General features: G+C 41.5%; 1 protein-coding gene across 10 annotated transcripts in view; it reads right to left on the reverse strand.

The window, feature by feature from the left end:
* The window catches only part of RYR3 (ryanodine receptor 3), a 786,940-nt gene that overhangs the window by 263,525 nt on the left and 508,037 nt on the right, over positions 1–15,378 (reverse strand). For all 10 annotated transcript variants that reach the window (XM_073638993.1, XM_073639000.1, XM_073639001.1 and 7 more), the window contains 2 exons: positions 14,577–14,655; positions 12,428–12,517 (listed from right to left, as the gene is read on the reverse strand). In XM_073638993.1, the coding sequence (XP_073495094.1) occupies positions 12,428–12,517; positions 14,577–14,655 (169 nt within the window). The remainder of the gene's footprint in view (positions 1–12,427; positions 12,518–14,576; positions 14,656–15,378) is intronic.

The following is a 15,378-nucleotide window of genomic DNA, read 5'->3' on the forward strand; positions in this document are numbered from 1 at the left end:
TCAAGGCACATACAATATAAGAAAAATAGGAATTCATGACTAAGGCTTGAACACCAAAACGCGTCGGTCTGCCCTAACCTCTGCGATATGTCAGTCACAATTATTTAAATCACTGCAATAAAAGTGAAATTTTATACCTACCTTTTCATTGCTGGAGCATTCCTATTTTTCTTATTTAGAAATAACTCTATTACAGCAGCTTGTCAATATATAATAAAAAAAAATCTACTCTGAATTTCTTCCAAAAATAGCATCATGTTTGTTTCTAGGGTGTGTCTGGTATTAGAGTTCAGTCACATTCAACTGAAACTTCATGCATGTAAGGATGATACTTGCCATATAACTGTTGGATTCAGAGATGTTATTTGGCAATCTGCTCTTTTGGGCCGCATACATATTTTGGGTGGTCCACTGAAACTACTTTCATCATACTACTTTTTTTAATTTTAGATTTTGCAACGTCAGCCCGTTTGGAATGATTGTCAATGACAAATATCATTTGTCAGTGACAAGCATTCCAAGAGGCTGAAATTACAAAATCCAAGATGTAAAAAAAAAGTCACTTGGGGGATTCCTCTGTAGAAGTCTACCTTCTGTAGTCTTAGAAAGAATTCACAACTCCGGCATCATCAAAACTCTCTCGATGAATACCCAAGTATAGAAAACACCAAGACACCTAGGAGGGCTGGATATAGCCAAAACATGTGTTTTTAATACATTTTTATTTTTTTTATCAATCCTGGTGATTTAAAAAAAAATAGACAAGAGAGGCACTCACCGTATACACTTGTTCCTTTATTGAAGTCCTTTAAAACATATAGAAAGTAATGCGAGTATGCCAGTGATCTTAAGCGCTAGGGTGATGGATGGGGATAAAAAAACGCTGAATAAGACAGGGGTAAATGGTCAATTGAGACCTTTTATTAAAAAAACGTTTCCATTCACCGCTGTTGCAAAGACCTGCCTGCACATCGTCCAGGACCTGTATCACATGACAACTCACGTGACAAACCAGGAAGTGTTTGGGAAGCGGCACAACAATCGGTTGGGCTCCTTTGCATCTCCAGCCAGACAACACGGCATTCAGGCTTTTACCACAGTTGTGCAAGGGTGCGCAACCTTCGGGGTGAGTGGCCTTTTTGCCCCCAATTACTTTTCATTTAATCTCAGGTGTCCTCACATTGCATCCCTGTCTCTTTTTGTCTTTCTTTAAAACATGTAGTCACAGAGAGGGAGCAGGTCCGATTCAGACCTGTGGAAGTGTCCTCATATGTGAAACAGCCGTCATCTGACCATCCGCACCTGCTCCCTTCTCCCTGACCACATTTTAAAGGACTTCAACAAAAGGAATCATTTTATACGGTGAGTGCCGCTCTTGTCTATTTTTTTTATTTTTTTCCCCCGCAGTGGGAACTTTCTGTGCAGTGCACCCTGTTTTTTCCATGGGTTTGGTGGGTATTCAGTTATTTCCGTACATGTAACACTGTTAGTGCCGAGCCTTTTTTTTTTACTTTCTTCAGCTGGAATCCTGGCGATTTATCCCCATCATTTTTTTGTCACCTGTATCATTTAATCTCATAGACTCTTGAGTATTACTTTCAGGAGAAATTACAATACAAGCGAAGTATAATAATATAAGCAAAGCATATCAGTAGGCGTCCTGCTCACAGTCATGAAGAAGTTTCCAGTAGCTTTTCTTTACATCAGGCTTTGAAAAACTTAGATGGAGCATCAATAAAGGGGGTTTTACTATATATTAAATCAGTTCCCGTGAGCCTTTGCTCTGGATAATATTAAAATCCGTTAAATATTTCACATTGAAAAAAAAAAAAAGGTTTACAATCCTAGTGTAACATTTCCCTTTGATATGGAAGAATAAAGCTGAACAAATAGAATACAAGTCTGCACACATGATATTGATCTTAAACTGCTCACAAAGCAATATTGCCTAGGGAACTCTGTTTTTTTTTGTATCTGAAACACATAAAAATTACTTTGGCTAAAGTGCTGACTTGCACAGTGAATGTTTTACTTTCCCATTGCATAAAGACCTGTCACATCTCGTTAACCTCAGCGCTCTATACAACAGTGCAGTCCTCATAGGATGTTCTGCAAACAGCATCCTCTACCCTGTTTAGCGTTTTGACCATGGAGCGATATACTTAGTGGTAAATAATACAACACCTAACACAACTATATAATTTTACATATAATCCCTTTACTTGTTTCTATTTAGTATGTACCTTTCAAAAGCAAGGCTATTCTTATACAGCTTAACACATAACTGTGAGGCCACAGCCCCTAATCCTCTCTCCTGTCGCTGGTTTACACCCCTCCATCTCAGAAGTCTGAAGAAGTTCAGTTTTTAACTCTGATAGAGTGCATTCACATAACTGAACTTTACGGTCCATGTTCGGGCTGCAATATGCAATCTGACAGCAGGTGCCCTGACCTGAACTTTCAGCTTCATAGGAATATATGATGCTGTGAGTTCAGGTAAGGAGATCTGCAGCACAAACATGGACTATAAAATATGGTTGTGTGAATGCACCTATATCTTTAAAAAAAATAGTTTTGCAGGGGAAGGAGGCAAGTCTTTTCATCACTTATGGAAAGGGAGCCAACCCGAGCTGGGCTTTTCTATATTTAGGCACTATACCAGCCACTGTGTATGTAGTATGTTGATCCTTATGTAAACGGTAACAGAGTCCTTCAGTGGAAAATACAATGCAAAGCTACCAACAGCAAAACTGGATAACAAACAGATTATTTGGAACGTTACTTTATGCAGTGCAAAACCATTATATTCTCATGTACAATCTGCTGCGATCAACACAAATGATAATATTATATATCCATTATATAACTAAACAACTAGGCTTGGTTAAGGGCGTCTGATATCCAGGCAGCATATTATAGAGCAGACCTACAGCGTCACATAATACTCACCTTCCAGAGTCCATGAGCATCTTCTGGCCTCTTGCTGTGTTAAATGAATCAAATACATATAACTTGTATTTGATTCATTTAAATTCCTACTCTTTCTAAGCTTAGGAGTCTAGTGGATGGTGCAATTCAATGCTTGACAGCCTTACTTGCTTGTATTACTGGCTTTGGATGGATAACTGACAATAACTAGGTAGAACAGGCCAATGGATTCCTAAGCATAGAAGAAACAGGAATTAAAAACAATCAAAACCATGTCATGAATTGTTTTGTTTCTATATGTATCAAGTTTTATTGCTCTCTTATATTCTGTGTATGATTAGGTAGTCAGTCAGACTCAGAAATGTGTCACAACTGCAATCATGTTAGCAGTTCAGTATATGTGCATTTTCTGCATTTTCTCTTTGCACAGGAGGCCTGACAGGAAGTGGTGGAGGCGGAGCCTGCCGTGTGCTGCAAGAGTTGTGCTGTGTGTGGAGAGAGCTCCTGGGAAGGGAGGAGAGCCAGGCGGAGGTGACCGAGCGGACCGGGAGGACCAGTAGGAGGTGACCGGAGGGACGAGCGCAAGAGAGCGCTGTGGCAGCGTGCAGTGCCGGCCAGCGGAGGGTGCCAGGTGGTGGTGACCAGGAGGTGATCAGGAGGACCGGTAAGAGGCGACCGGAGGGACAAGCGCGCTGTGATAGCGTGCAGCGTCCCTAGAGAAGGTGAGTGAGGGGCAGGAGGCCGCGATAAGCGGCCCTACTGAACCCAAGTGTGTACTGTACTGTATTGTATTTGTATCTGTATTGTAATTGTATTGTATTCCCTAGTCCATATTTAATTGATTACTCCCCCGTCCATATTTAATTGATCAGCCCCGTCCATATTTAAATTGATTCCCCTGAACACCCCCGTCCATATTTAACTGATCCCTCTGACCACATTAAATTGACCCCCCGTCCTCATTTAATTGATCCCCGACCACCCCCCGTCCATATTAAAGTGATCCCCCTGACCACATTTAAATGATTGACCCCCCCAGCCCATAATTGATTGATCCCCCTTGTACTATTTAATAGATTCCCCTTGTCCACTTTTACTCATCCCCAGTCCCTATCTATTTGCCTTATCCCCCACCATATTTAATTAACCCCTGTCCATAATTAATTGATTGATTCCCCAGACCACAATTAATTATTTCCCCAGTCCATATTTATTGATATTATTGATACTTATTGATCCCCAGTCCTTAGTTAATTGACCCACCGTCCATACCTATTTATTTGCGTTACCCCCCATCCTATTTAATTAAACCCCCTGTCCATAATTAATTGATTGATTCCCTAGTCCACAATTAATTATTTCCCCAGTCCATACTTATTGATCCCAGTCCATAGTTAATTGACACACCGTCCATACTTAATTAATCCACCTGACCCACTCAGCTGATCCCCCGTCCATACTTAATTGATCCCCCGTCCATACTTAACTGATCCCGCGCCGATATCTAATCGATACACTTGCACATCCCTAATTGATCCCCGTCCATACACCTATATATAAATAATTGTGTTTTGTACTTGTACATATATACTGACTGTATCCCCATATTTAGAATGACGTCCATGTTGGCCGGAGCCGTGCAGTGTACATCTTGCGCAATGTATGCATTCCCTGAGCTACCGCTCAGGGATCCATACTGCTGCGAGAGATGTGAGCATATCGTGCACTTGGAAGCCCAAATCCTGGATCTAAGTGCTCAGATAGCGGTACTGAGGAGCATCGACAACATGGAACGGAGTTTGCTGCTCACCGAGCAGACACTCAATGGGTCAACACTGGGGGTGGAGCTTAGTGGGGAAGCGCAGGCTGAACAGGCAGGGAGCTGGGTAACAGTTAGAAGGGATAGAGGGAAGAAGTATAGGAAGGCTGGTTCAGAACCGGCATTATTGGAGCACGACAGATCCTCTGACCGCCGGGGGAGTGTATGCTCCAGTAATGAGGGGGAGGGGGGAAGTGTAGGGCAGGCTAGACAGGTCCTGGTAGTGGGTAACTCTATTATTAGGGGGACAGACAGGGCAATCTGTAACAAAGACCGGGATCGCCGAACGGTGTGCTGCCTCCCTGGCGCTCGAGTCCGGCACATCGCGGATCGGGTTGACAGGTTACTGGGTGGAGCTGGCGAAGACCCAGCGGTCATGGTCCACATTGGCACCAATGACAAAGTGAGTGGTAGATGGAGGGTCCTTAAAAATGATTTCAGGGATCTAGGTAGGAAGCTTAGGGCAAGGACCTCCAAGGTAGTTTTCTCAGAAATACTACCAATCCCGCGAGCCACACAGGAGCGCCAACGGGAGGTTAGGGAGGTGAATAAGTGGCTAAAGAGTTGGTGCAAGGCAGAAGGGTTTGGGTTCATAGAGAACTGGGCCGACTTCGCTGTCGGCTACAGGTTCTACCGTAGGGACGGGCTGCACCTCAATGGGGAGGGTGCAGCGGTGCTGGGGAAGAAGATGGCTAATAGGTTGGAGGAGTTTTTAAACTAGAGACGGGGGGGGGAAACCAAGGAAATAGGTGGGATGTGAGGCAAGCAAGGGGGAAGGGGAGAAGTGAATATAATGAGGGTGGAGAGGGGGGTGGGGATAGTACAGTTAGATCGTTAGAGAAGAATAGGATGCTAAATAACCCCAAAGTTTTATCTTGCATGCTGACCAACGCAAGAAGCCTGACCAATAAGGCGGATGAGCTGCGGGCGCTTATATCGGAGGAGAGGTATGACATCGTAGGTATAACAGAGACTTGGCTAGACGATAGCTACGACTGGGCGGTAAATTTAACAGATTATAGTTTATTTAGAAGGGACCGGAAACAGGGGAAGGGCGGAGGAGTCTGCTTATATGTAAGGTCACGTCTAAAGCCCAGACTAAGGGAAGATATAGGAGAGGGAGAAGAGGGGGTCGAGTCCATGTGGGTAGAGATAGAGGGGGCAAAAAATAATAATAAAATATTACTGGGGGTCTGCTATAAGCCACCTAATATAACAGAGGAGAATGAGAAACTGCTATTAGGACAAACAGACAAAGTAGCAAAACATAATGAGGTGATTGTAATGGGGGACTTCAACTACCCGGATATTGACTGGGAAACAGAAACCTGTAGATCGCAGAAAGGAAAAAGGTTCTTGACAAATATCAAGGATAATTATCTCTCCCAACTAGTGCAGGAACCAACGAGAGGGAAGGCAGTGTTGGACTTAATATTGACTAATAGGCCTGATAGAATAACTGAGGTACAGATAGGGGGGCACCTAGGTAATAGCGATCATAATATTATCAATTTCAAAATGCCCTTCAGTAGGGTTATCAATAAGGGAACAACAAAAACATTAAACTTTAGGAGGGCGAAGTTTGATCAGCTGAAAGAAAACCTTCAACTTATAGACTGGGACAAAGTTCTTAATCAAGGAAATACGAATAGTAAATGGGAAACCTTCAAAAGAATTCTGAATACTCAGTGCGAGAGGTATATACCGTATGGGAATAAAAGGGCCAGAAATAAGAGGAAACCAATATGGTTGAATAAGAACGTAAAAGGGGCGTTAAATAGCAAAAAAGAGGCATTCAAGAGATTAAAACAGGAAAACAGCAAGGAGGCACTAATGTGTTACAAGGAAAAAACGAGAACCTGCAAAAAACAAATAAAAATAGCAAAGGAGGAAACAGAGAGACTTATTGCTAGGGAAAGTAGATCAAATCCCAAACTGTTCTTTACGTATATAAATAGTAAAAGGATTAAATCGAATAATATTGGACCGATAAAAAGTGATGAAGGCAAAATCATAGAGAAAGATGAGGATAAAGCTAATCTATTAAATAAATTTTTTTCGTCAACTTTCACAAAGGAAAAAGAACTAACAGGCGAAATGAGAAGTGACAAACTTAATCCTCCACTAAGTATGACAAATCTAACCCAAGCTGGGGTACAGAAACGCCTCAGTAACATTAAAATAAACAAATCACCAGGACCTGATGGCATACACCCACGGGTACTAAGGGAACTAAGTAATGTGATAGACAGACCATTATATCTTATATTTAAGGACTCTGTTGAGACTGGGTCTGTACCACTTGATTGGCGACAGGCGAATGTAGTGCCAATATTCAAAAAGGGAGCAAAAAGTAACGCCGGAAACTATCGGCCGGTGAGTCTGACGTCCGTTGTGGGCAAAATTTTTGAAGGCTTTATTAATGAGGCAATCATGGAGCATCTTGATGCTAATAATCTATTAACCCCGAACCAACATGGATTCATGAGGAATCGCTCCTGCCAAACAAACCTGATTGACTTCTACGAGGAGGTTAGCTCTCGAGTAGATCAGGGGGAACCAGTGGATGTCGTGTATCTCGACTTCTCAAAAGCGTTCGATAGCGTGCCACATAATAGGTTGGTATACAAAATGAGAATGATGGGGCTGGGGGAAAATGTCTGCAAGTGGGTAGCTAACTGGCTAAAGGATAGAAGGCAGAGGGTGGTTATAAATGGAATATACTCAGATTGGGTAAGCGTCACTAGTGGGGTACCACAGGGGTCTGTACTAGGCCCAATGTTATTTAATATCTTTATTAACGACATAGTCAACGGGATAAATAGTAAAATATCAATATTTGCAGATGACACAAAGTTATGTAAAACAATTAATACAAAAGAGGATAGTGAAGACCTACAGAGGGATTTGGATAAGCTGGGTAGGTGGAGCATTAAATGGCAAATGAGGTTTAACGAGGAGAAATGTAAGGTCATACATATGGGAAGGAAAAATGGAAGTCACCAGTACTCACTGAATGGGAAACCATTGGGGAATTCAGAGATGGAGAAGGACTTGGGCATCTTGATTGATAGCAAACTAAATTGGAGTGCCCAAAGTCAGGCCGCTGCTGTAAGGGCAAACAGGGTAATGGGATGTATCAGAAGAGGTATAGCTGCAAAGGATGAGAACATTGTTCTTCCACTGTACAAAGCACTGGTCAGACCACACTTGGAATACTGTGCTCAGTTATGGGCCCCAATATATAGAAAGGATATAAATGAGCTTGAAAAGGTACCAAGGAGGGCAACAAAATTAATAAAGGGAATGGAGGGACTGCAATACCCAGAGAGGTTGGCAAAACTAGGACTATTCAGCCTGGAAAAGAGAAGGTTGAGGGGGGACATAATAAATGTGTACAAATATGTTAGGGGACAGTATAGAGACCGTTCCCGGGATTTGATCAAAAGGAGGGATATTACGGTAACAAGAAGGCACTCACTAAGACTGGAAGAGAAAAGGTTTCAGCACCAGCATAGGAAGGGGTTCTTTACGGTAAGAGCAGTGAGAATATGGAATTCACTGAGTGAGGAGACGGTAATGTCGGATTCACTAAACCAGTTCAAGCGGGGACTGGATGCTTTTCTAGATACCAGGCAGATTTCTGCATATACTTAAAAATAGAATAAAATAGTAGGTTGATACAGGGATTTATTCTGACTGCTGGTTTCAGAGTCGGGAGGGAATTTTTCCTCAGGTGAAGATTGGCTAAATCATTTGGGGTTTTTGCCCTCCTCTGGATCAACTTTAGCAATTACAGAACTAACAGGTCGAACTTGATGGACGCAAGTCTTTATTCGGCTTTACTAACTATGTAACTATGTAACTATTTACATGAACCTTTAAAAAAGGAATTAGTCAAATATACTTTACTCATGTGAAAAACAGCTCAAGTCAGTCTTGGTCAAAATACTAACAGTATGGTGAGGTGTCAAGTTACAGAACATATTGAAGTCTATTGAAAAAAGTATGTGTGTGGGGGTAAGGTGTTGAGTGGCAAGGAGGAACATTCAGAACAGTGAAAAACAAGGCAGACAGGAGGCAGATCATTAGGTTGCAGCTTGATCTCAGATCAAGCTGCAACCTCTAGGGAATTTATTTCACTTTTGTGCAGGACTCACAGCAACACAGCTCAGTACTAATGTGTAATGTACCCAGTGCTGCTTCTAATTCAGTATGGGAACTATCCAGAAGAAAGGTCAGGAATACCTCTTTCTATGTATGTTGTGCATGTCTTTTTGTGTGTGCATTTTGCCCATCTACTTACTTAGAGAGAATTGAAAATTAAAGAAGTCTGCACAAGAGAAAACAAGTAAAAATTGCAAGATACAAGTCATATTATGGCTACAAATGTTTACATTTGACTGCATATTCTGAAATCAAAGTTACAATGCTGTGAAAAACAAATGCTATTAGTTTTATCTGTCAAAAGCACTTTGTTTAAAGGGTTACTTTACATGCAAGTAACTTTTCAGAATTAATTGTCCTGTGTGTATATGAAGAATAGCACCATGTTTATAGCCATTATGTGTCTTGCATTTTTCACCAGTTTTCTTTTCTGCAAGCCTTATCTCTAATTTACAATTGACTCTGAGCTAGAGGGTGGAGACTAGCTGCTATGATGTCTTATAAACAGAGTACACAAAGAGGTAGTCCAGCTCTTTTTTTACCTTTACTAGCACACAGATAGAAGCAGCTGCAGCATGGGTGACATTATACAGCAGTACTGAGCTGGATAAATGTGAATCCAGCTCTGGGGTGAAGTAAAAGATTTATTGAAGTTTCAACGTGATCTTTCTGTGTGTCATTCTGTTTTCTCACTCTGCTCTTCACTCATCCCGCTCTCCTCTCCATAGGAACCTATAACCTAACACTGTCAAAAAGGAATTAAATTGACTTTGGCAGAGTGAGTGGTGGGTTTGGGGGTGTGAAGAAGTGGCTCATATGTGAAGAAAGAATCAAAATTATCTGATAAGATATATTATATATACATTTAACCCCCACATATAGCCTGCCCTCCCATATAAATGCCTGCCCCACCGTATCTATTTATTCCCACATATAGCCTGCATGTATTATCCCATATGTATTTAACCCCATATAGGCTGCCCCCCCATCATGTAGCCAGCCATGTAGCATTCCCCTGCCCTATATTTATTTATCCCCACATATAGCCTGCACCCCATATGTATTTATCCCCATATAGCCAGCACCCCCCATATAGCCTCACATAGGCTGCACCCTCATATTTCATTTATCCTCACATATAACCTGCACACCGACATATAACCCCTCATATAGCCTGCACACCCATATATGTAGCCTGCACCCCCATATGAAGCCAGCTCACCCATATGTACAGTATGTATGTATCAATCCCCACATATAACCTGCACCAACATATGTAGCTTGCACCCTCATATCTATTTAGCCCCAAATGTAGCCATCCCACATATAGCCGGCATGCCCATATGTATCCCACACCCTCATATATGGCTTCATAGCTCCCAACCATCCCAGTTTCAGCAGGACATCTATACTCACCTCTCTGCTAAGTGCTTACATTTTAATTATATATTCACTCCTTCGTCTGTGATCAGAACTTCCTGGGACTCGAACTCGTGTCTCTCTCTTCGCAAGTCGTTGCTCTACCAATGAGCCACAGCTTATAATGATGCACATAGGAGAATTTGGTAATCTTGACCTGTATTTCAGGCAATGAACCCAGAAGCAGAATATATCCATAGAGATACATTGTATATAACAATGTATTTCTATAGTTCCTGTATACTGAGGTGAAGAAAAAGATCTTTATTTCTATGTATTTGTATTCTAGAGGGAGAATAACATTTTTTCATCCTATAAAATTACTAAAAAATAATAATGAAAAACACTTGTTAATGAAAAAAATGTCATGTTCATTATTTAAAAAATAAACCGTATTAAAAAATCACAAATCAGCAAATAACTGTCCAAGTAAAGTGGATCTGATTTCATGAAAACCGCGCCCCCTGTAGTCTAAACACGCTACTGAAATGTGCGGTTTTGGTGATTTTTTTCTCTCTTGTCTTCTATGTGGAGCCTAAAAAACAAATGTAAAAAACTGCAGGTACTTTTTTAAGTGCAGAATCATAGCTTTTCTGTACTATGAAAAACACATTAAAACGCAGCTTCACATCTGTATAAAAACCGCATCAAATAAGGGGGAGGATATTGTTATTATGTAGTTTGGTGTGGATCCTGCAGAAAACAAAAAACACAGTATTTCTGCAATGTGTGAACACAACCTTACAGACACAAAAAAGCCAGATGTTGTATAGTGAAGCTAGATAAAGATGAGAAAGTTCTGGAGGCTCCGACTGTGAATAAAGGAACAAAAAATAATCCACAGGTCCCAACTAGAGATGAGCAGGACGCACAGATGACATCGTGCTGTCCTGGATAATCAAAAGCTGCGCCGGGAACGCCGCAATGTTAGAAATTTGTGGCCTCCCATCAAGCCGCCAGGTAGCACTGACTTGCACGCTGAAAAAGAGACCTATGAATTGATCCGCTCATCTCTAGTCCCAAATGTCCCAGATACAGTGGACAGTCCTGGATTTGTATCTACGTCCTGCAGTCTCGGGCGTCTGCAGAATTTTCCTCACTACCACCGCCCCTCTGACAACTCCTCCTGCCAGGGTAGAAAGAAGTGGTAAATGGGCGTGAATTGGGGTGTGGACAAAATCTGCCGTGGCAAGCTACACACGCAGCATCATCTTTCCCTCTTTCTATTCTTCAAAAGTTGGGAGTTATGTAGCTTGCACCCCCCATATGGCTTTCTCTCCCACATATAGAGTATTCACCCCCATATGTACCCTGCACCACTATATGTACTCTGCACCAGTATATGTATCCCCATATGTAGCCAGCATCCTCATATGTACCCTGCACCTCATGTACCTGTTCCCTAATTACCTGACACCAGTGTCTCTTGTAATCGGAAGCATGGCTCCGCCCATAAGTCGCATGGGCATGATGTCATCACAGGTCCTTCACCACTATGATTTTTTTCTTCTGTCGGGGCAGAGAGCTGTTCGGTGCTCCTCTGCCTATGCACCCCCCCCCTCACGGAATAAAAAAATAAAGATGGCGGTTTTCCTCTCCAGGCCAGAGGAGGTAAGGAAAAGAGGGAGATTTAAAAGAAAATCTTTTTTTTTTTTAATCTTTCTTCATGGTGGTGCTGCCCCCACAACCTGCCGCCCGAGGCACCAGTCACAGAGTGCCCAGTGGCAAATATGGCCCTGTTTAGCTGTAAACTTTAGTTGTGCAAATGAAGTTAACTTTATAAAAGTGACAGGGTTCAGCTGACCTACGATACAGAAGGTATCTATAGACTATGTGATTCAGATATAATCTCTTCTTCTTTCAGAAACACAATACTGGACATGTGCAGCATTTTGACACTATTTCCTATTGGAATAGTCAGCATGAAAGGTCCACTTTCACAATGATAACTTTCCAAGAACAAGAATGCAACAGTAGCTTTTATTCTGAATTCTTGAATGATGTAATAAACTGAAAAAGCTCAAAAATCCATTTAACGGTGAGTGAAATGCCAAGCGTCAAAAGTCTATTAGCAGATATTTTTAATTATGGCACCTTTTCAGATAGTGTCTTGAAGGGTCTGAGTAGTGGATGTGTCTTTGCATTCTCATCAAGAGTTGCTCCATACTTCCAACCACTGTGCAGCTAAGAAAACACCAAGGGAAATGGAAAAGAAAGAAAAGTCAATATTAATGACATAAAAAAATCAACAATGTGTACATATCTGGTTATCTTGTCAGCTATACAACTATGCATTGTCAAATAGAAAACTAATCATGAGCTACTCTAGATTATGTTGGGACCTATTCATGAATAATACTCAAAGGAAAAAAAGGTGTTGCTCCTAGCAAATCCATGAAATTTAGAGCACTGCAAAACCTGCTGTCAGAGCATAACCTGGTAAAAGTGCAGAAATCACTGGAGATCTGATATAATCCCTATTATTTCATCCTTTTTTTATGTGATTTTACTGTGACAACACCATACAGTGGAGCAACAGCCTTGGGGGTAAAACTTCATTAAAAGATATCTGTCACCAGGTTTTTTATACATCATCTGAGAGCAGCATAATGTAGAGAAAGATACCATGATTTCAGCGATGTGTCACTTAGTGTACTGGGTGCAGAAGTTGTGACACAATCAGAGTTTTTAGATGCTGCATGTAGCAGAGCTCAGAAAGCTAATCCTTCCCACACCACAATTTTCTGTGTACATTGTATATTGACAGTAAGGCCACGGCCCCACTATCAATATTTGGTCACTATTTTTTCTCAGGAGTGGGTGATAAATGCAGAATTGGTGACTTGTTTCTATTATATCTTTTCTCTGATTGTTCCTCACCTGGTTTTGGCTCCCACTCCTGAGAAAAAATATTGACCGAATACTGAGCAAATACTGATAATGGGGCCATGCTAATCAGTGCAAGGGGCAGGGTTGAACCAGGACTCACGTGTGCACTAATACAAGCAGTGATAATCTCCTGCTGATAAAACACTTATTGTATTGAAACAACAGCATTGGTGTGGTAAATGATGTGACAGTAACTGAAATGGCTGCAATCTATGACATGTATCATATTCCTCCAGAGATCTATGCATGTAGTTGTGATTAGTGGTGTGGAGCTGCACAGGGACGTCAGATTTGCAGTGTACCAATGTACTACTTTCCGGTTCACATCTGATCGTTTTAACATTGGGGTTAAGCTGTGTCTAAGAAGCTCAAGTATTATTACTTCTCTTAGGCCAAGTGCCCACGATGCAGAAATGTGGATTTTACATGCGTTTTTCCTGCCAGGGACAATCGTAAGTGAAGGGTTTTGCACATGCGATTCCGCATGCGGGTTGTCAAGTGCTTTCCAAGCGATTTTTGCATCACTTGGAAAGTGATTGACAACTTGGTCACACTATATAAATCCATGCAACCGTTATGGATTTATATAGTGTGACCGTAAAAGAATGGTAAAAAAATAAAAAATAAATATTATACTTACCTTCTCATGGCCCCCGGTCTCCTTATCCGGTCTTCCCGATGTCTCGCGGTTGTGTAAAAGGACCTGCCATGACGTCATTTAGTCATGTGACGGGTCACCTGACCGCTAACGTCTGCGGTCGCGTGACCTGTCACATGACTAAATGACGTCATGACAGGTCCTTTTAGACTATCGAAAGCTGCCGGGAAGCCAGGACGGATCGCTATGGAGACCGGGGGCCATCAGAAGGTAAGTATAATGTATATTATTTATTTTATTCTTTTTTTCAAACAGGTTCTATGGTACCCGGGTCTGGAGGAGAGTCTCCTCTTCTCCAAACCTGGGTACCATCCGCACATTGGATCGCTTAATATCCGCATGTGAACATGTAGTGATGCGGATATTTTGCGATTCAATGCAAGTCAAGTTAATGGCGGCGAAAACGCCGCGATTACACAAAATAATTGGTAGTGCTGCGGATTTTTCCGCAATGATAATCCGCAGCGGAAATTTCCGCAGCATGTGCACAGCACATGCGGATTATCATTGGGGAACATGGCAGGCCTTCAACCAAGCGTTTTTTAAACATTTCTGCAGCGGAATTGCCGCTGCGGAAACACTTACAAACGCATAGTGGGCACACAGCCTTATTGTGATCTAGTGTCCTTATAAAACAAGCATTTTGTATTCCATTGATTGAAGATAAATTACACACAAGCAGGACACACTTTGTACCTTGTCATAGGCCCATTTATCATGGGAGTGCTCGGCGTTCTTATTGACAATATATTCCAGCTTTTCAGGTAATGTCAGGCTGTAAAACAAAAAATAATCTCTTTTGTTGGCCGGAAATGAAAAAGCTGCTTCATCGTGATTGGTATCTTTTTCTGAACTCAAGATTAGCATAACATCATTTTATTTCATCATGTAATCCTATAAGACATCCAGGGACACAACATTAACCCCTTCAGTAGGCACTGCATGGAAGAGTACATTTTTCATTTTGTTTTACCTATAGAAAAACCAGCATTATGTACTGATTATTTTCTTAACATTATTTCATATATATTTCTGAACTCGTACCTGATGAACTATCCTAAGGACAGCTCAACAATATAAAATCTTGGGGGTCCTACACCCAGCACTCCCCCGCTGATCAACTGTTATCACCTCCATCAGTATTCGGATATAAACAGTGTATGGAGTGAAACACAACAGGTCCGTACACTGTTTAGTCACTGCTGTCGCGTACTGTAGGTCAGCTCCTATTCTACTCAATAGGAGATGATCAAGTATCCAGGAAAGAACACTACGGGCTCATTCACACGTTAGATTTTTCCATGTATGAAAAAAACGAAGCGATTATTCTGGTTAGACTCTGATCAGAGTTTGGTCTAAGTGTCATCCGTTTTTCTCATACATGGAGAAATAAAGAAATAAAAAAAAAAATTCTCCACTTTCTTCATTCTGACAGTCCGTGAAAATCACACCACACTTGGATGTCATCTGAGTGCGGTCTGATTTTTTTACGGACACA

This window comes from Phyllobates terribilis, unplaced genomic scaffold, assembly GCF_046119375.1.
Source record: "Phyllobates terribilis strain yellow unplaced genomic scaffold, ASM4611937v1 Scaffold_7__3_contigs__length_470593459, whole genome shotgun sequence".
NCBI lineage: Eukaryota > Metazoa > Chordata > Amphibia > Anura > Dendrobatidae > Phyllobates > Phyllobates terribilis.